Below are 22413 nucleotides of genomic sequence, written 5' to 3'. Positions count from 1 at the left end.
TGGGTAACTCTCATACTATTTTCTTTGAGACTTCACAAGTGTGTTATTTGACATGTTAATTATTACATTGGTATATGACTAAGGACACAAATATCTCCTCATTTTTCCCCCTCCCCTCACTTAACATTTTGTTTGAGAAGATCAGTACATTTCGTCTGTGAAAAGCCCTGGATTAAATGCCACCCACAAATGATTTTCTGCATGTTTTCTTTTGCCAAAGGAGGTTGTCAGACATTGGGGGATATCATGTAATATTGGCTGACCTGAGACTTCAATTAACAAACAAGGAAGTTTACAAGAACTGTCATATTAGCTTTGCACATCATTTTACTGGGGCAGAAATGCTTTGTCACACAGCACTTATTGCTTGCTTTGCTTACCTCAAGGCACAAAGCACAAACAGGAAAGAAATGTATTCCTTATTTCTGATGCAAACAGTATTCTGCAAACATAAATGTGGGGAAGAGGTTTCTGTGCCTGTCATTCCTGGTTCAGCCCAATACAACCCAAACCAGTGGTATTTGACTTGTGTATCTGGATCAGGATTGTTTTGAATGGAACCCTTAGATTTGAGGGGAGCATCTGGTTTTAACCCTGCAAGAAGCCAGTGGACTGTGTTCACATTGTCTTTTACCAAAATGATTGAAGACATTATAGGTGGTGTTTACGTGTATTTTGATGATGATTTTGGGTGTTGGAACTAGATGATCTTAAGGTCCGTTCCAGCCCTAACTATGCTATGATTCTAGGACTCTAAATCCAAATTTCAAATTTGTAAAGGATTGCTGTTCACTTTCCTTTCTATTACTGTCAATTTTACCCTCCACTTCCTCAGGCCAATCCTTAAGGAAGGTTTTCCTTCAGCCAGCTGCTTCCCAAGCCATAATTTATAATCTGATTTCCTCCATACTTTACCTTTTCTTTTCCTATTTCCTTTAAACTGACCTCCTAACAAAATCTCATTTCTTCTTATCCTTCAGCCTTCATTTTCTGTTGAAATACAACATCTATCAGAGCCTTTTTTTTCTTCCCCTTCTAACTTTTCCACCCTTTCATTTATTTTAGTGCTAGCCAACAACCAGATGCCTTTCTCCACAGGCTGATACTCCCCACTGGAACCTCTGTTCCTGCTCTGGTCACTTTTCCTGCTAGGTGCCTTCCTTTTTCTTTTGTCTACTCCTGTCTGTTAACATTCGTTGTCAAATCATCTTCTTGCTCATCCCTTTAGCCATGTTACCCTTCACTGGAAGTTTCTGGTAGCCCTTTATCTTTTTCTCAATCACCTTCAAGCTGCTTTTTGCTCACAAAAGAGCCAAAGCCTCTGCCACTGAAACTGGTTTTAATGGAGAAAACAAGTAGTGGTGTTAACAAAGGACTGGAGCCCTCCTTGGTATGCAGTGGATCTCCATTAGGGTCTGTGTATCCAAGGGAAGAATAATCAGTGCAACTAATAGAATTCTGGGAGCTCCTTTGGAAAGCCCCAAGTCAAGCCGTGGCCACAGGCTCTTCCTGCAGAGCTGGAGTAGCCCAGGGATGTCATATAACAGTGCAGCAGTTAGTGGTCCGTTTCCACTGAACACAAGTTGCATCCAATAGCAGGATGAGCCAGGAATCTTTCACAGGGAGCCGAACTTTCCTACATCAGCCTCTTCAGGTATAGTCACTCCTCAGACCCCTTCCTTGCTTTTTCTCAGCCTCCCTCTCAGACGTTTTTTCATGGTGCTCACCAGTCTCGTGCTCATGACTCTAGGGCTCTTATTCCTCCCTTCTTGCGGGGATATAATGAACCCTCTATCCAGTCTCTCATAGGCTTGGGTTAACAAGTCTCAGCCCGTCAGTTCCCAGGAACTGTGTAATTTCGGTCTGGTTTCCCACATCTGTGATTCATTAGTCAAGGAAACATAAAAAGCTGAAAAAATCAAGAACTTCTCTGAAATGTAAAACAACTACATGCCGCACTTCACCTTCAGCTATTTCTTTCTTCATCACTTGACCTTCTGCATCTCAGAATGCAGTGAAGGGTCAGGCTTCTTCAGGTCCCTTCCCTCTTTTCCTCACCAGAGGGCAGGCAATTTATGGGTCCTGGAGCTCTCAACAAGATCTCACATTGAAGAGATCTATTACTATAGCATTAAGTTTCAGACATCTGCTATAGACCTTTTAAACATCTTGTGTGGAACTGCTGCCACATCTCAGCTTCATCATCACATCTGCCAGGTACATTCATTTGTTCGGGGTAGGTGTTGCTGCCACATGATAGTCACTGCTGAACTGGATAATGATATTGATACCGATACCATGTGGAAACAGACTGTTCAGCTCAATTAAAACCATTGCATTGGTTCAAATATCTTCTCTTCAGACTGAAAGATATCTTGGTTCATATTAATATAATAATGTATATTAACATAATATAATGTAATAGAATTAATATAATATCTCATATAAAAAATATAATCACAAGCAAGAGGGTTTTTTGAGAAGAGAAAGAGAAAAAGAAAGAAAAGGACTAAATAAAGACAGACAGAGCCTCAGCAACACAAACTTTTTTTCACTATGGGTTTTAAATTCTGCAGAAAATTAAGAGATAAAATATATCAGAGCTTATAACTGCTAAATCCTCTGACAGCTGCTTTCTCATCCTGCTGCCTGAAAGTGAATCAACTTAATTATTCCTGTGGCTATGTACATCCAGATGGCTTAGAGCTGCCTCTTTATCACTGACTACAGTAACTGTCCGTGTGCTCTGGAATAGTTCAGAAGATTGAAATCTGGGATTTTATTTTTTTTCTTGCTTGTTAGTTTGTGGTTTGGTTTGGGGTTTTTGTTTTTGGTTTGTGGTTTGTTTGGTTTTGTTTAGAATTCCAGAGTACACAGACTGTAATAGAAGAAATGGTCTGGGATTTTGGAATCTCTTGTCAATGGTTAGATTGTGGTAGCACTGAGTTTACATTTGCTTGTGTAGGATGGCTTGTTTGGATTAATACTCTGAATTCATGTGGAGTGGAAGCTTGGTACAGACTGTGGCTGAGAAACTAGTATAGTGAATTCACAGACTGCAATATGTGGAGAGGAGGGGTGGAGGCACAGCATCGTATTATCTTCCAAGGACATTGAAGTCTCTCAGGATGACTCTTGTGAGTACTCTGAATATATAAGCATTGATCTAGTTAAGACAATTTATCCTTTGGAACAGTCTAAAACATTGTCTTGAGTTTACCTGGTGCGCACACTAACCATGTAAAGTTTTCATTAAAGGAGTTGACAGGTTGCTTGTAAACTGAAGTAATTTCCTTTCCCTTCAGAATTAGATTTTCTTTATGGCCTTCTTTGTCAGTACATGCTGTTCATTAAGAATGATTTGGCCATTTCATTCTACAACCTTATTTTTGCCTGCTCTGTGGATTTAACTGAAGGAAATCCCTTTGTGAATGAAATGATCAAGCTGCATCTCAATCACCAAATGATGTTTTCTCCTTCATTTTTTTTACCCCATATAAACCAAGCTGCTTCTTTTCGGGAACATTTAGATAGGAAGGAAACCAGGTGTGAATTCTTGGCAACCAGTTTTCAAGGAGATATCTTTCCTCCAGTTTTCTCTTTGTTGGCTTGTTGGTTTTTGAATGGTCTCGTGGAAAATCTAGGGAATGAAGCTTTCAAACTTCTCACATCTCAGATGCTTCAAGTCTGGTTGTAGAGGGGGTCTCTGGATATAGTGCAGTCTAGTGGCTGCTCTTTTATCATATGGTGCAATGAGGTAGGGGAGTCATGCCCTGCAGTACTTGCTAATTTTGAGCCAAATTAAGAAAGCATTGGACTAAGCACGTCATTGTAATGTGGGCTCAGGTTTTATACCTTGTCTGTGCAGGAGAAAGGTGGACTGTCAAGATTAATGGCAATCACCGTAACATACAGACACACACAACACCCTGAGGTAGTCACCATGGAGCAACCAGTGTAATGTGTGTCCCAGGACACTAGAGGTACAACTTAGTGGCTTCTGTGATGGTCTCTGGATGTGTTCTTGCTGCTGTGAGAGGGTCATTACATGTGGAAGGACATGCTTATTCAACAGAAGCACATACTGTGGGGAAATAATGAGAAGGGCTCATCTCCTGCCTGGTGCTCCACAGATGGGTGGTTGTGAACATCCAGCCTTTCAGGCTGTTCTGGGGGAAGTTTCTGAGAAGATTGATGCTGCGAGTTTGTAGAAAGAGTTTGTCTGATAAGTGGAAGGCTCAGACTTCTCCAGTCAGTGCCAAAGACAAACTTTGCTTTGGTGTGGGGTGAGTAGAGAGGTTTGTGCTTCCCATAGTTGCAAACAAGCTGCTGGGATGCAGTTAGTGGGAAGCTCGCTGTAAAGTTCGACCCCAGTAAACTCCTTTCTGACATTGACAACTTCTCTTTCTTCATTTTGTCCCCTTGTTGTAGAGCCCAGGTGTCTAGTCCTCTGCTCCATCCTGAAAGGAAGAGACTTTATTTGCGTAGGTAAAAGTTGTCATGGCAAGACAGAGAACAAGGATAAAAGAGGGGAGAGATGAGGTCAAATGAGCTAAACACAAAGCTAGGCTAAAACAGCTTAACAAAGTACATAATTTAATCTTATGGTGACGCTGACCGTAGAAATACAAGGCACATTAGATGGATGCAGAATACAGGGAATAAAGTCCTATGTGATTAAATGAGAAAGAAGTAGTATTTTTTTTTCTCCTACTGTCTTTCTCCTCCTGTTTTCAGTGTATTTAACTGTCTTAGTCGTAATGCAGAACTTGGGATTCTCTCACCCTACAAAAGGTCATCAGATGAAAAGGGCATGATTTAAAGCAAATGTGCCCTCGGAAACACTCATTTCTCAGTAAGAGTAGCAAAGCATAATGTAATTAAAACAACTGTCTACAGCGTTTATGTACAATTACACTGAGTAGAGAATACCTTTAATTTCATTGTAAGGTCAGACACATGGGGAGGAAGGGTTGATGCTGTCTCTCAGACGGCCGTAATCACGGGCTGGCAACTCAACTTTGGAAATTAAACAGATTAGAAGTTCTTGGCAGTGATTCCTAAAAGCTCAGGAGACTCAGTGCAATCAGCAGCTTTGACATTTTGGCCAGCTAGTTAAATAGTGTTGGCTATAAACATTACAGGGCAAGTGGTGTGATCACCCCCTTACGTGCTGGGCCTGGGGCATACACTTTCTGCCTTCTCTCTTGGGAGCAAGGGGAGTCTCTAAACCAAGGAGGTCTTTGATGATAGCCTGTGAATAACCTTGCAGATCACAGCAAGGAAGAGGAATCCGCATTGTTTGCATGTTAACCACAACAGTGAGTACCACAGAAGGAAGACAAGTGTTTATACGGGATTTTGCATCTAAGCATAAATGACAGCACCCAAAGTCTACTGAACCTGAGCCTCCTTTGCATTGCTTAGCCAAGAATAAATGCTGCTTCCTATGGCTGGTTCAGAGATCAGACTGCAAAGAAGATCCACATACATGCAACTCCTTAAAATGCAGTATTTATTCATTTATTTTATGAGAAAACCTTCTCATAGAGACAGTTTCCCCAGTGTGATTGCCTGAATTGAAGAAACTAAATCTGTATGTAAACAGCAAAAAAACAGCTCTGTACAGATGTTTGAATGAATGCATGGAACCGGAACTGCATGCATGCATAAGCAATTGCAGGACTCTATTTGCTTGCAAATCTGGTTTCGTGCTGAAAAAATCAAGGTGATACTGTAGTGGTAGTTACTATAGGAGTGTAATATGGTTAGTTTGGCAGTTATACTGTGTCTGTCTGTTTGCAATTGCAGTAATTTGTTGCTTTCTAATGGCCAGGGAATTTGATGGCATGAGCGGTGATGGGGCTTACATATTTGAATTAAGCTATCTGGTTTTGTATGGTTCTTTTACATGATACTGCAGAAGTGATGACTGTACGCTGGCTATAAAGCCACATCTACCAAAGTACATGTGGCACAACTTCTCAGCAGGCCTGAGAAAGCAGAATTGTAGCCAGGGTCCCAATGTCACATTCTCTGTGAAGGTGAAAAGTTAAGCCCAGTTCTCTGTGAGCCCAGACAGAAGTGTTAGGAGGTACCAAGAGCTGAACACATTTTCAATGGGCAAAGTGAGTTTCCAGTCTCTCCCCTCTTCTCCATTCCCAATAGTTAATAATAATTAGTCCTAATTAATAATACATAAACATATAAAATATAAATCAGAATTAATTAGCAGCAATAAGTAGTCATTGTCAAGAAGGCAGAGAGAGAAAGACAAGTTATTTTTAAACATCCAACTTGTCACCGGGATTGTTTGCTTCGTTTTTTCCCACTATTTCTTTGAGGAGATTTCCCTCACTACCTTTCCTAAGCCCTTCTAGGTACTAAACCAAGGCCCAGTGAAATCAGTAGGAGTATGCCACTCGCCCTGTTGGGGACCGTCCATTATGGTTCAAGTGTTTGGCCTTCAGGTTTGTTGTTTCCGTTGTGTGACAGCACTTTTCTCAGTTGGACTGGTGAGCGCACTCTGAATGCAGTGAAGGAGGTGTTAATCCCTCTGAGCAGTCAGATGGCAGTCAGAAGTTGGTTTCAGATGGGGAAGTAGCTGATTCCCACTGGCACACCAGCTAAGCAACTCTTCAGAGGGATTTAGCTGCACATAGCCACCATATAAACCCGAACAATTCTGTATATGAAATTAAAAGCATGCAGGTGTAGAGCGCAGAATTTAATGTTGCTTTTTAGCATCAAACTAAGTTTTAGAAGACTTCCTCAAATACATAGCAATGTATTTCCTCAATCTGCTATTTCCTCAAATACATAGCAAACCCTTTAGGTTTGTAGGAGTGGATGGAGCGGAGCTCAGCTTTGCTGGGCCAGGTTTGCAAAATTTACCAAGAGTAGGATCTTAGCTGCAAGGATACATCCAAAGAAAGGCCCCTGCCAAGTTAGTGTAGGTAGACTGCCTCACCCATCTCTGCTCTGGAGCCAGGCTGAGAGAGCTGGGCTGGGGCAGCCTGGAGAAGAGAAGGCTCCTGAAGGGGAGACCTTAGAGCAGCTCCAGTGCCTAAAGGGGCTCCAGGAAACCTGGAGAGGGGCTTTGGCCAAGGGCCTGTAGGGACAGGCCAAGGGGAATGGCTTTAACCTGCCAGAGGGGAGATTGAGATGAGCTCTTGGGCAGAAGCTCTTCCCTGTGAGGGTGCTGAGGCGCTGGCGCAGACTTTTCCCAGAGAAGCTGTGGCTGCCCCATCCCTGGCAGTGTTCAAGGCCAGGTTGGACACAGGGGCTTGGAGCAACCTGCTCTAGTGGAAGGTGTCCCTGCCCATGGCAGGGGGTTGGAACTGGATGAGCTTTAAGGACCCTTCCAACACAAACCAGGCTGGGATTCTATGATTCTGTGATCCAGGGGATAGAAGTGCGGCAGAGGCATTCGCTGCCCACCTGAGCCAACTCCTTCGGGAAAAGCATCTTGCTTCTCTTGAAGTCAGGATGGATGTAGTCCCTGTTGTAAGGAGGGAGATTATCTTCAGTTCTTTAATTGCTTAGTTTCACCTGCAGGACACAGCTAAACTGCGTGCTTAGATTACATCTGAGCAAGAAGTTACCTCTCAGGAAGCAAAAATAGAAGACATAGTGCAGGCAGTTGAGTTCGAAGGCTGAGGCTACACATACGAAGCAATGAAATATTCATGTGAAGAGAGAACTTTTCAGAGCGATTAGGGAACCTCTGAGGGGCTGAGCTTCTGCTTTAGGATGCTTGGAGAAAATGAAAGAATAAAGGAAAATAAGCAGTTCAGAAAAAGCTTTTGCCCTCTGTGTAGCTGTTAATGTCTGTCACACCCGCTTTGATAGTAGGGGCGTGTTACCGTTTCCTGCTGGTTTTTAGCTGTTGGGATTTGGGTGGGATGTGCCTTTCTGAGACTGGTAAATTGTTTTTTCAGCCAACTTAAGCACAGTATCATATAAATATTTCAAAGTGTGTGATTTGCACCAGCACCAAGGAGATGAGTCTAGGATTGCGGAGAGACAAACAGTAATCTGTGATACGTATTCATCTGAACTAGAGCCAAGCAATTCCCCTTAGTTAACTGTGCCTCAGCAATTTTCTCCTGATAAAATAATTAATATGCAGATAGATGGCTGTTGCCGAGCCACTCATCATTCTCATTTTCTGGTTTGAATTGTTTATGGCATTGCTTCAAAAGCAATCCTATAATATCCTTGGCAAATTGATGTCTCTCTCTCCCTCCACCCAACTGATGGTCTCTTTTAGCAAGTTCTCTGTCCTTCACTGTGTATGGCCATAAGGTGTCTGCAGTGTAAGGCTTTCACAGAACCACAGGGTGGCTGAGGTTGGAAGGGACCACTGGAGGTCATCTGGTCCAGCTCAAATAGGGTCACCTACAGCAGGTTGCCCAGGGCTGTGTCCAGATGGGGTTTGCATATCTCCAAGGATGGAGACTCCACAACGTCCCTGGGCAACCTGTGCCAGTGGTTGGCCACCCTCACAGTGAAAAAGTATTTCCTGATGTTCAGGGAGAGCCTCCTGGATTTCAGTGTGTGCCCATCACCTCTGGGCATAAGGAATAAGGGAAGCAGTGGACCACAGTAGCTTTATGCTGCTGCCTTCTGGTCAGGAGAGCAGCTCTGAGACCCAGCAGGAGAGCTGTAAGACCTGACAAACTCTCTGCAATCTCTCTTGTGGGCAGTTAGACCGGCCCCTGTGGTGTGTGCGCACTGAGCTGGCAGAAGTCAGGATGTCCATCTGTGCTCAGTTGGCTCCTTAGGACTCCACACCTTTATTCTGCTGCTTGGAGTCTGATGTGTGGCTGTCCCCAAAATGATGAGAGCGCCCATCTCGGCACCGGGTGCAGAAGAGCCACGCTGCTGCTGCCATGGTGGGCGCACAAACCACAGGCAAAGTGGGACTTACAATCCTGTAACCAGCAGTTGTAATTTAGCTGTTCAGGGAGACAGCCAAGCAATAAATGATACTATCCCCAAAGAGCGTAATTGTCTTGTTATAGAGCAGATGAGTTTTTGTGGTAAGCTGTGATGCCCTGTCACAAGTTGACTTATTTTCTGATTATGCTACTGAGAAATTGTCTTGAGACCACATAGTACTGATCATCTTCTATACCTAGAAACCTTTCTGGGACCCAGAATAAGTTTTGAAACAAAAATGCAGCAAGTGTTAACACAGGTTTTCTTTTCCTCGTCAACCACAGGTAATGCAGGTGGTGAAAGAACAGATAATGAGAGCACTCACTACCAAGCCTAGCTCTCTGGACCAGTTCAAGAGCAAGCTTCAGAACCTTAGTTACACAGAAATACTGAAAATACGCCAGTCTGAAAGAATGAACCAGGAAGATTTCCAGTCTCGTCCAATTCTGTAAGTATAGTCTTCTTTCCTCACTCCTTTTTGTATAGAAGGATTAACAAATGTGAATGGCATTTGTGAGCTCTTGTGGGGGAACACAAGAGAAAAGCTGTCCAGGGAGCTGTGCTCAAAAGCAGTAGTGCAGCATCTGCTTGAAGTGTGTTATCTTTTCTCCTGCTGGGAATCATAACTTTTTCCTTGAGTTCAGTTAAACCAGAGTCAGCAAATCCCTGCAAGGTCTCACATCGCTTATTCCGTATGAAACATTTCCTGGCTCTGCATGGTTGTGAGCCTGGGTTTGGTGTTGGTAGTGGCTTAAAAAAAAAACCCAAAACCACCGGAACTTTGTCTTCTGTCCAAGGGCTTTAAAAATTCCAAATGTCACTTCTCTGTGTGAGACAGGGAGAAGCCCAGAAGAAGAGGAGCCAATACACACTGGTTCCACAAAAGAGTGGTGCTGTGTATGACTGTGTTCATGATATTATCTTTGGTGTCATCGACAAGCAGTTACTTACATGTAAATGATAACATTCTGGCAGACAGCCAGTGAGATTCTCATTCCCTTGTGGTTTACTGCGAAGTATCAAATGCTAATATCACCACCACAGCTCCTTCCCATTTCTCAGGATGTCCTTTGTTCTGTTATGTGAAAAACGGAGGCTGTACTTTGCTCTGGGACCAGGTCTGGGCTTGTGACTGAAGTGATGACGCAGGACAGCTGCAGACTCCGTGGTACACAAATGGTGTGCAGAGAATAGCAGGAACCTTTTGAGATCAGCAGAGAAGTGATGAGGACTTCAGAACCGTCCACTGAAATAATGTGAAATCCTGACCATGCTTCAAGTGGAATGGCTCATGATTTTCCAAATCTCCTTTTCTAGGCAAATGTGTAGAGAAGGGTTTGGACCAGAACATTTCAGGATTGGGAAGTAGAATGTTGATTTGAACATTCAGCATTGTTGATGGTATAGCGTGAGGCGTCTCTGCCTATGGCATGGGGTTGGAACTAGACGATCTTAAGGTCCTTTCCAACCCAAACTGTTCTATGATTCTATGATTTGCTTCTGAAGGATACAGATATCAAAGTACAAGCTCTGGGGACACGTTCCTCCAGGGGCAGCAGGGCAACAGCAGAAGCATAATCTAAGTAGAATTATACACTTAAATTTTGATCATACCAATGTGGATCAAAGGGAAGTCCTTCTTTTATGTTTTCAGTGCGTTAGAAGATAGGACCTAATGCCCAATTAAAACTGATGTCATTCATAGTAATGCATCCATCAAAAAGCTACAAATGGCTCCCAGTCAGTTTTGCATCGTTACACTGCTCAGAAATCCCCTGCAAATCCCCTGCAACGTTTAGTGGTTCAAAGCTGCTCAGTACTGCTAAGCTTGTCACCAAAGCTTCTCATTTTCTCTGCTTTCCCTATGAGTCTACTGTTTAAGTATGATACAGGTCGAATATATTCTCTTGCACCACCAGCTAGCCTCGTGAAACTTGCTCTCTGCAAGCTCTTTATTTCCAGCATCACTCTGGCTAGTTGCTGCCACAGTGCAGTCTCCTTCCCCATCATGGAATGAGTGAAACAGCCAACACAAATAGTTAAAAGCAAGTGAAGTGTTACCAGAGACTCATTTCGGATTCAGGACAAAAGGCTAAGCCTAAAGGCTATAAAGGCTAAGTAAATCGATAAGGTGTTTAAGCAGTCACAACTGCATTTGCAGAGATCTAACTCTATGCATTTGCATTTTGATTGCACCCATGATCACTTATTCTTGACTGTGAAAAGAAATGGTTCTTTCATTTTCCCCTTTGATTTGATTCCCTGTACTGAACTCTCTCAAATTGCATAGATGGCACAATTGATGGAAGTACAGAATCATGGCCTCATTGTAGGGAAGGAAACTGTGAGTGAGGAGAGCAATCGTGGCTGTGTTGTATATTTTAAAGCCTTGCAGATACACTAAAAGAGATTACACACAGGGGTGAATGTAAAGTCTGCAGGCCTTGTTTAATTCTGCGTGAGAATATGGCAATCAGATGATGGCTTTTCCTGCCTTGAACATGATAGAAGTCTTTCTTCCGCTGTTCATTGTATGAAACACTGAATTTTAAGCTGTCAGGCTGCTGGATGAGAGAAGCTTGAGTCAAGTTGAATTTGAATGTAAGCTGTAAAGTGCTGCCTTAGATCCTCATAACTACAACAGCCTTGTTTTGCAGGGATTAGTTGTTTCTTTTATATGAGCATTGTTGTATTACCTGAGATGAAGTTTCCTCCATTGCTGTTCTTGATTAGGGAAAACAAAAAGCCCTTCAGAACAGAAACAATTCAAGATTGTGGGATCATTATTGATCATCCAAACTGCCATCCCACAACAAAAGGATAAAGGATCGCTGGCTCATTTTGAATAGAACAGGGTGTCTAGGAATCCTGTGGGCCTGCAGAGGACCAGGCATCTCCCTGACACATTAAATGGCAACAGACATGGGTTAATACTGGATAAAGGTCTGACATCCAAGTGGAGGCTTGCTGTTTAAAGGAGAGCTAATATCAACTAGGGAGTCATTGCTAAGTAAACCTCTGTGTGAAAATTAGCAACGTACAGGGACTTCAATGCTTTTCAGTTTTATCTTACAGATTTCTCTGCACCATTAGAAAGAGTCACTAATGCCTGCTCTGAATGCATGAGGTGATTAGGAGAGGGCATAGCTACAAACCAGAAAGATAAAAGGACAAAACACATGAAAGCAGTTCTGGGATTACTTTTCTGTTGTGTTGTAATGATTTAAATGGCTGTAATATGCCCAATAATGGAAGGAAAACAGCTAACAGGAGTCTTAATGAATAGCTGGGGACAGATATAACTGGTGCTTCAGAAGAACTAGTATCATTTTGGATAACATAAAATAATTTCTCACGATTTTCAGATATACCAACAATTCAGGTCTGTTACTTTAAAAGTAAGTAACTGATGTCAGTATTACCTATAGCACCAAGACCAGTAACATCAGAAAAGTAGTGATCATGTATGTTACTGTGTGGTTTCCTCAACCCTTCTGTCTTACCAACCCACTAACTTTTCCCATTCTTATGTGCCAGGAGCACAGTTGAAAACTAATAGGAATTTGTAAAGTCACTCTCTCCTTAAACCTTCCGAGTTTGTTCTCTCTCTTTGCAAGGTGCAAACTGTTGAGCCAATGTCATCTGAAGGACAGTAAACAAAATCTTCACAGAACGTATTTGCATTTCTGATCTTCCTTTAGCTCATTGTTCCTGTTTGGTTTTAAAATTAGGCAGGAGGACCTACTTGTACAGAGACTTTCATCATTTTTAATAACTCCTGTCTTTAGACCCTGAGGAACAGAACTCCCTTGCATTCAGAGGGCTTTCTGAAGGAAACATAAAGATTCAAAGCAGCACATCTTTTGTTTTACTGTGTGCTGTGGTTTGATTATTCTGCCCCATTTCTGTCACCTTGAAGTGGTGGAACAGAAACCTTGACAGTGAGGAGCATTAAGTGGCAGGATCACCTTGCAAAGACGATCTGGAGTCATGGTATCTGAAAAAAAGCTGAAAAAGATAGAAGAGTAACTATATGTTGGCATGAGCTGCTGAAGACAGTAAAGACAGTAAGTGCAAGTGACCATGGTAAGGGATGGATGGACTTATGTGGTGTCACTGAAGTCCAAAGTCAACGAAGACTGTTTCTCCATGGAGTAATGAGCTGTCTCCACAACTTCTGTGTGTCCAAGTTTGGGGACAGTAAAACAGAAGAGAGTACTACCTCTGAGTTTCACAGCTGTGAGAACAAATATATGCATGTGTAGAGGGACTCCAGCACATCAGCAAAGAGGGGGAAGGTGTCTCTTCTTTCCTACCTCACTTCCTCCTATGGAAAGTCTGCCTTAGGCTATTAAATACTTGAGGGAGGAATACCTGTTTATTTTTGGATTGGTTAAAAAGCCTTCTCTTCCTCTGGTTTGTAAAGAGCATATGGGGCTTCAGAGTATAGAAGAGGGAATACTATGAGCAGTCAGGTGTTAATGTGCTGGGAGACCCATTCATTTTTGTCTTCCCAGTAGTGTCTTAAAACTATGATGTTATGATATCCTTAACACCTATTTAATGATAACCATCCAATTTCTGAATTAAACTACCTAAATAGCAAACTGATGTTTATACCAGTCTTGAGTGTTTGAAATCAGTCCAGCTGGAGATTTAGATGTAGCCTGCACTGCTGAGTAATCCACACTGTGTTTTAACACTGTTATCCTCAGCTCCTGCTTCCAGCTTTTACCTGAGGAATGGGGAAGCTCGTCAGCTCAGTGAAGGCAAGACATTTATTCAAGCACAAAATTCTTTTAATCACAGTACTTACCCATTCAGTATTTTCATGTCTTAGTTCCCAATGAGAGAATGACAAAGCTTGAAAATTATCCTAAAGGACTAATACTACTTTTCAAAAGGTGGTGGTTTCTATAGTGACAATGCTTCCTTAAATTTTGCCCAGCTAGATTTTCACAGCTTGTAAATATGCAGTGGGTTATGCATCAAAAACTCCAACCATGTTGGTAATACATGGGCAAAAGATTACATTTTTGTTGAAAGGCCTCACCTGTGTCACAGAGGACTTCCAGTGGTTTCTGGGGGGGTCTGGCATATCAAAGGTGTACGATCCAAATGAATGTGGAAACCAACAGAGACTGGGCTCTCTGAGTTGTCCAGAAGAGAGATGGTTTTGTTGTCTCTGTGAGATACCATAGCTTTGCTTCTTTTTGATGCTGGAACATACTGCCAGACAGAAGGATTTTTGGTATTACCTAATTTGCACAGCAATGCAAAATGATGGTTCTGACACACTTCATGCTTTATAAATCCTCTACACATTCAGTTATTTTTTGAATCTTACTAGTTGTCAAGTTGGTGTTTAAACCTGTCTTTTATGTATTCTTAATGAATCTAAGTGAGGACATAACTGATGAATTCAGACATCTGTGAATCCATGTGATGCTGTATGAAATCAAACTGTAAATATTATGTGCATATGTTTTATGCCTAGTTCTTGACACGCTGAACTCTTACCAAAGTAGGATGTAGAACATGGCTTTTCTAAAGGATCTATAATATTATTGCTAAACACTGCGGGTTTCTGCACTCCTGGACAAGGGTAAAGTTTGATCCTTGAGCAATCCCTAGTCATGGGTTAGTTTTCCACAAAATTCTGATAATAGTTAATCAATTGCATGGCATGGATTGAATAACAAGCATATAGCACTGGTCATTATTTTAGCTCACTGGCCTTGCTCAGTGTTTTTTATTGTTTCAAGATGTGTTTTAGGCTTCTAGTGCTAGTAAAGTATGCCAGCATACTTTACTTCATTGTGCAACAAAAGGTGACAGATCCTCAAAGAAGCTTCACAGTGTTCCTATGATGAAAGAGCATTATTTGCTGCAGAAAAACCTTGTTGATGCGTTATAGCAAATGCTATTTTTAGATGAGTAAAGTAAGAAACAAATAAGTGACTTGCCTGAGTCATGCATTGATGTCGTAGCAGTGAGATGTCTAGAACAGAGATAGCCTGACTCCCATTCTCTGTTATAAGACAAAGTGGGTTTTTTAGTAGAACAGACTAGATTCTGACCTGGGCCTGCCTGTGACTGTTGTCCCCTTCAAATTCCTTGCAGAAACATCTTGTGAGACTCTGTCTCGAAGGGAGGGAGGATGGTCTTTGACTGAGTTTGACAAGGTCTACTTTCTCTTTTCCCAAGGGAACTAAAAGAGAAGATTCAGCCTGAGATCTTGGAACTGATCAAGCAGCAACGTCTCAATCGACTTGTGGAGGGCACCTGCTTTAGGAAACTCAACAGTCGGCGTCGGCAAGGTACAGTTCAGACTGTGTAGTCTGCCTTTTTATTGTCACTTTTGTCCAGAAGTTGAGATCAGGAATACTATTTTTACTGGCAAGATCCTTGGTTGTAGTGCTGTCTCGACTGCTTTTACCAGGAAGCATCTGAAAGCATTTCATAGTTACGGCTGTTGAAGGAATTCCTGTGTTTCCCTGGATCTTGTTTTGGCTTTATCATACGGATCATCTAGAACAAGTCCAGTATTTGGCAAAACTTTCAAGCAGTATTCTTGCACTCTGAACCCTCTTCAGAAATAGCACGTGAAACTTGGTGTAACCAGAAGTTGAATCTCTCAAACTTGGACCACCTTTATATATACAATGCGCTCATTCCGCACCTCTCCCTCTAGTACTGCCTGTCTTTGGGTTTCATCTTATATTACCATATACACTAAATGTATAATGGTGTTTAAAAATGCTTTTTGAAAGCACTTAGGTGAGTAATTTGTGTGCCTTCAGATGAATACTTGGTTGACATGGAAAGATTATTTTCCCAGTCATATGAGACATTGCTCAGTGCTGGATTTACAGCTCATTTAATACAGTCAAACTCTCTACAGTTCTTTTCCCCTCAGAGAGGCATGCTTCTTTCTCTGGACAAAATAACAGGTACCTAGTGTGACCTCAGCGCATGATTTAGAATTTCTATCCCAAAATTTCCCTTTAAAACCCTCAATTTGTGAGGATTCAGGTTGCCGTTTGTTTTCCGCTGTAAGTACAATACAAATTACGTTACAAAAGCTAAGAGCAAGAGCTGACAAAGATCAATAGTCGAGACCTTTGGATCCTTGTGGAATACTGCTTTCTCCACAGAGAGAAGCATCCCTGCAATGCCCCCTTCCTTAGAAACAAGGAGGCAGTTTTCCTTCATGTAGGGTGGGTATTTTGGAAAATTTCAAAGCCTTTATGAAAGAGTTGAGTTGAAGACAAGTGTGATGCAGCTTTATATCCTCTTTGTCAAGCCTACAAACACCTATGAAGCCCACTGCACATAGTTTAGGGAAACAAACAGCATTAATATTCCACCGTGACTTTCTATACAGACTTCATAGAGAGGCATGATACGTGTTTTCCCTTTGGCAGCATATTCACAGAGTGAAAGTAACTAAAGTAACGCAGAGTTTGGTTTGGCTATCAGTAGTGACGGTTGTTTATTTTAGTCCTCTCAGAGCCTTAATCCAAATAACTGGAATTCTAGAGAAGGAGCAGGGCTTGTGGCAAACGTTCTCCTTTTGGCAGATCTCCAAGAGGAGGATAGACTGATTGTTTTATCTTAAACTGTTGTTAGTTCATGATTTGTAGGATCAAAAGCCTTCGGGGGTATAAATTAGTTCAACTTCTATGAGTGAAGCTGAAGTTAAAAAAAGCATTAAAAAAAAAACAATCAATATAATCTTCTGTTGAGATATAATGTAACCTACAGTTGAAAAGGTTGCTGTGTATCACGCCTTGGAGTGAATTGTATAGGCCACCAAATTAATTGCTTTGATGTCATATTTATACAGGGACAAAAAAATTCATGATTCTTTGGGAAGAAATAAAACACAGAGCCATGCCTCAAAGAATTTGATCTTCTCTGAAATATATTGGGTTTTGTGAGATAAAAGCCCATTTAGAAAGGCAGGTTTCCACATACCCTGAAGAGTTGTGTGTGCTTTATGTTAGACTCCCTGAAACAGAAATGTGAATTATCCATCTGGGAGGGAAGGAGAAGGCATAACCATTACAGAAGGTGATGATTCATGAGGCCACCAGGACTCAGTAAGATCTAACACTGTATGATCTAATGAAGCAGCAAAGTATTGTTAGTAAACACAAGCATGTTTGGTGTATGAGCCATTCAGTTAGGATCCTTTCCTAGGTATGTACAGTGCCTGGCACAGTCAAAATAGTAAGTAGTGGTAGCTGGCACAAAGCAGGAGCAGCTCTCTTGAAATCAGCCTCATCCTTCAGGGTTGCCTGTAACTCAAGCAGAGCAAACTGTGTAAGACCAGGGCTATCATGATGTCAAAAACTAGGAGATGAAGTAAAGTGAATGGAGGGCCAGAGGTTTAGCTAGTGATAGGGTCCCAAATTCCTGAGTGTGTCTTCTGTTAGCCTCATCCCACCTCCCCATCTCCTCTCTCCCAACCCACCTCACGTCCTTACCGAGGGTTCAGAAACCCTGTCCCCTGCCCACTGCCCCATGGAGCATTACCAAGACCCTCAAGGGGCTGTGGTCCATCCAGGTTGATGAGCAGCTGCACAGACGTGGGGAGTGCAGTGAGGCATCGCCATTTGTCTGTTATGTGGCAACCCACTTGAAAGAGTAGTAGGATTAGGAAGGTACTGCTTCCTTTACCTCTCCTGTGATTCCTTTTTCCCCTTGAGACAATCCTGGAACAAAGGTCACGAATCAAAATAAGAACCAGTTGAACATGTGCTACGCAAGAGACACTGAAAGCATTAAATTGCCCATTTGAAAAATAATTAACAGGCATTATGCCATAATAAAGACTCCAGAGCAAACTTCTGTTACGACTATTGTTTGAACATGTGGTGGGACATGCATGGTTAGTCACAGCAAGCTGAGAAAATTGACTTACAAAAGAACGAGCAGGGAGTTTACAGCCTCTTACAGCCTTTGGAGAAGAGGTGAAACACTGTCATATAGCCTTGGCATTGGAAAGCCTTCGATCCAACAGGTGACTCACTGGAGGGATGCTGGAGCGTAAACTGTGAGGTATCTGTAGTCAGATCTCTGCCTTTTGTGTTCCAGTGTTCCAGCACAGGATTATCGTATCAGCAGGACCTCTCTGTAGCTGAAAATCAGAAATACATCGTTGTCCCAGCAGGATCCTTAGCACTTTCAAAGAGAATGCATGGCCTTTCCCTTGCAAGGTTTCATAGAAGAACTGCAGCACTAACTCCTGTTTGTACTGGGTATGCTTAATCAGTTGGAAATGAAAGCAAAACCTAGCCTTCCCTTCTGGTCATTGTTCAAGAACAAATCATGAAACTCTGCAAATCCCCACTTTGTTCCTTAACTGTGGACATCAGGTGGCAGATAGACCTCTTCAGCTTTCTCCTTCCTTAGTTGATTCCTAAAAGAAAGGGGAGAAGGCTGAAGGGAAAGTCTGCAAAGCACTTTCCAACCCCAAAAGTTATTTCCAGTGGAACTAAGTAGCAGATAAAGGCATTTTATTGAGGATGATATATGCTTCTGATGCTGTCATCCTACTACATTTGTAGTTGTGTTGCTGGGTGCACTCTTGGAAGTAAATACCCCTTTTAGCTTTATAGAGATTATTGAGAAATTGCGTGTTATTGAAGTGGTTTTGCAGCCAAAGATGAGGTTTCTTGAGCAGTAATTTTTGCAAGGGAATGAAAGCCTGGTGATACACACCATTAAATCAAAACCACCAGGCACAAGTAAGCTGGAAAGAGGAAGCTTAAATTAAAACCAAAAATCAAGTGAAGACAGGTTTTCCATCTCTTCCTAGGATGAGTAACTCACAGTTCTGAACAAGTAAACACACTTTGTATTTTCTTTCTGCCAAGCCTCTTTGCTACTGCTACTCCATCCTACCCTCCATAGTCCCGTATAATATTCTGTAAGTGACTTGCTGAGAGGAAAGGGCTAAGCAAATATGCCTCCGCAGGTCAATTATTCACCAGTCATTTCCAGGGCTTGCCGGCTTTCATCTGAGCAGTTAAGACCAGTTAGAGTGAAAATATGGCAATACAGTGGTATTAGAGAAAGGCAACACAATGAAAGAAAAAGGGTGAGTCCACGTACATCCATCTAAAATCTAGACAAATACCTATGTTTTCACTGGTATATTTAAAAGTGTGTTCCTGTTGCTATATCCATGAGGAAGGTTTTCTTTGAACAAAAAATTTCATCTATCTTGGGATAAAATGTATACTCTCAGACTTTGGGCTGTGCATATCTCAGCTATTTTCTCCCCAGATTCTAAGTACAGAGCACTTTTGTACTAAGCACAGCAATTCCTTACCTGGGACAGCATTGTTAAGGGCGTATGAGTCATTGGCCGTTAATGCACTTGGAAAGACACTATGTGAATGGCCAAACACTCTGCAGCCCATCAGCAAAATCATCTGTCCTCTACTCTTTAGGCACAGTTTTGAATATTACTCTTCTAGCCAAATTGTGGCTAATTTTGTGATTTGGGATATTTTTTTTTCCCCAACCTCATCTATAATCTTTACCAATGTTCTGTGATGTATTTAACCCACTGGGTGCTCTAGCAATTATCTGAAAATCAGAACATTTTCTTTGAAACATTTTCAGGGGGAAAACCAGAATGATTAATTCTGTTTCCCAAGGAAGAATCTGCAGCCTTTTAATTCGACTGCATCAATGGTCAGCGAGGTAAAAGACATGAGGACTCACCAGTAAAAGACATAGTGTCCAAAAATAACGTAGGATAAGAGTTTTAGCTCATAGGAGGAGCTTGGGCTTTGGGGCAAATTTGTAAGACTGGGCTTAAAATGAGCTCCACTCCTTCCTGAACAGACGGTTGCCCTGCTCCAGCTGTGCACATAAACACGGATCTGCCAGCTGTGAAGCACAAAGTCTATTGGGAAATGCCTGTCCCAATGCCTCTTGTGGCACTTCAACCCTTCATACTTAGGTTTAAGAGCTCTGGAGGGTTTGGACGGTAGTTTTCCTTTGTTTTATGAACACCACTTTCTAACTGTAGTAGAAAAGAGCTTTTCCTTCTGCTAATTTTTTGTTGATCAATTTAGAGCTGCAAGTCAATGTGGGCCACTTCCCATGTGCTGTTCTGTAATTAAGATTTCTTCACCCTTTCTGCCAGTGGAAGCAGTTTTATGCAGTTTTTCTTTTGACTGCAGCATTATGTTATACCCTACTTTCCCAATAAAATCATATTCAGCGCTTGCACTACAGTACAGTAACACACATCCTGTCTAAAACTGTTCCCCTCCAAGGCACTGAGGTGTCACATACGTGAGATATCGTCTGATCAACTGTTTGTAACATCATGTACAGCTGAAAAAACCCACCCCAGCTGGTGAGGCTGAGGTGGTTGTGGAATGAAGGGTTACTTCCCATCACTAATGCTAAGGAAACCTTGTTAGTTCCGTTTGTAGATTTCATTTAAGGTTTTTCCCCTTAACAGCAAGGCCATGGCACAATGGCAGTCAGTAGTGAGCCCACAGGAGAATTGTGCTGGGCATGCTTGAAGCAACAGTCTATGGCTTTCAGTTTTTAATTAACCTCGGGTTATGGGGAATTGCTGTAACAGGCTCCACAAGCCTTCCGAGATTGGGTTTCTTCCCATAAAACCACCCCTTCTGAAAAATGAAGGAAGGCATTTTCACTGAGGGGTTTTCCCATCTTTCATTATTGGAACAGGGTGTTGAAACAGGACTAAGGTTAAAGAGCTGAAGTTTTTCAATCTAGAAGTTTCAGACACGTCCTTCTGAGACACACAGACTGTCCAGTGAGTTGATGGCGTGTGTGCTCTTCAGATGAGAGTCTACTGAATGAGGGCTCCTGCTTGCTCTAGTTTCAAATCCCTACAAAAGCTTTGCAGGTAGTGTTTTCCTCTTAAAAACTCATACTGTCCAACATTGTATGTACTGCTGACAGTCCAGAGATGCTTATATTGCAGCAGCTTTTGTTGTATGCATCACAAACTCATAATCTCAGGCACCCTACCATAAATCTTTCAGTATTGTGCATGCCTGTGAAGTAAATAACCAGAATCTCTCCTGTTGCCATTTTGAGCCTTTGCCAGCAGTTTGTAAGGTCTTGGAACCTTTCTGTCGAAGGGGCTAAATGCTCAGAAAGTGGTTTTAAGTGTGGGGTTTTTTCTGCCAAATGTTTTTACCCACTATGACGAAGACATTTAAAAGGGCATATGGAAGCCCACTTTCGCCATTCAAAGCTGAATTGCCTTTTATGTTTTATTGCATTGCATTTTAAATGGCTGGCCAAGGGACTGGAGAGTGTCCTTTAGAAAGAGGTTGGGTCCATTAGGGCAGTATTTTACTAACAGAGCCAAGAAGCCCTTCCTTTGCTAACACCACAGACAATCTCACATGTGCTGGCTTTGGTGGTTCTGCTTCTCCAAGGTTTTATCCAAACTGTTGCTCCATTCACTCCCAGCAGTTGCAGCACCACAGGGCTGTGTTAATCATAGAACCAGCTCTGCTGGAAAAGACCTTTGAGATCGAGTCCAACCATTCCTCAGCACTGCCAAGTCCACCACTAACCCATGTCACTGAGGGCCTCATCTACATGGTGTGTGAACACTTCCAGGGATGATGATCCCACCACTGCCCTGGGCAGCCTGTTCCAATGCCTGAGTATGCTAACATTTCCCTAAATTGTCCCTTAGGCTGCTGCTTGGCAGCATCAGCACCAAACACAACAAAAGAAGCGCAGAGCCAGAGAAGCCCTCTACTCCCTCCTGGCATTTGAACATCTAGCCTTGCTGCGAGCTTTTGGAGATTCATAGCTTGGATGTAACAAGATTGTCTTGTTGACAGCTTTACATTATGGGATCTATTTATTAAATAGAAAGTGTTCTGACAAGCAAGGGTAACCTCCTTCTTGCCGTTTCAGAAGGTGAATTGGCAAGCACCACCCCTGCAGTGTGGTGGTCTGGCTCTGCAAAGGTGATGTGCTTCACAGGTGCAGGTTTTGACAACTGTTGTTAAGGGGAATTATATCCTGCAAAGCAGGAGTTGGCAGGAGGTGTAAATATACATCTCCTATGAGAGGCTAAAATGCAAACTGGCGTGTGACTGCATGGTCATGCGTATATTTGTGACCGTGCAAAACACCAAGTTATCTGCAAGACAAGGGACTTAAGGTCTGCTTTTTGAATCCTTGCATGTTTGTTATGTCCTGTCCCTCCATAAATATGGGGCTGTTCTCCCGTGTCTATTAAAAGACATGAGTCATAATTTTCATAAAATATGGGGTATCTCGGATGTATCAGGTTTTCGGTGTCCCACACAAGACAGCTGGCAAGGCTTAATTCTCACATAGTGGGTACTGAAAATGAAGGGGGTTTGGGTACATCGAAGTTACCCACTCAAAGCAGTGGTTACTTTGCCAGTCTTCAGTCCACGAGGGTATATAATATCA

At 42.2% G+C, this 22413-nt stretch overlaps 1 protein-coding gene across 4 annotated transcripts in view; it reads left to right on the top strand.

The window, feature by feature from the left end:
* The window catches only part of ELMO1 (engulfment and cell motility 1), a 278325-nt gene that overhangs the window by 241082 nt on the left and 14830 nt on the right, over positions 1-22413 (top strand). For all 4 annotated transcript variants that reach the window (XM_032919775.1, XM_030477045.2, XM_030477054.1 and 1 more), the window contains 2 exons: positions 9228-9391; positions 15151-15263. In XM_032919775.1, coding sequence (XP_032775666.1) covers positions 9228-9391; positions 15151-15263 — 277 coding nt within the window. The remainder of the gene's footprint in view (positions 1-9227; positions 9392-15150; positions 15264-22413) is intronic.

Source organism: Strigops habroptila, chromosome 1, assembly GCF_004027225.2.
Source record: "Strigops habroptila isolate Jane chromosome 1, bStrHab1.2.pri, whole genome shotgun sequence".
Lineage (NCBI taxonomy): Eukaryota > Metazoa > Chordata > Aves > Psittaciformes > Psittacidae > Strigops > Strigops habroptila.
This window is presented reverse-complemented; position numbering and strand designations above follow the sequence as displayed.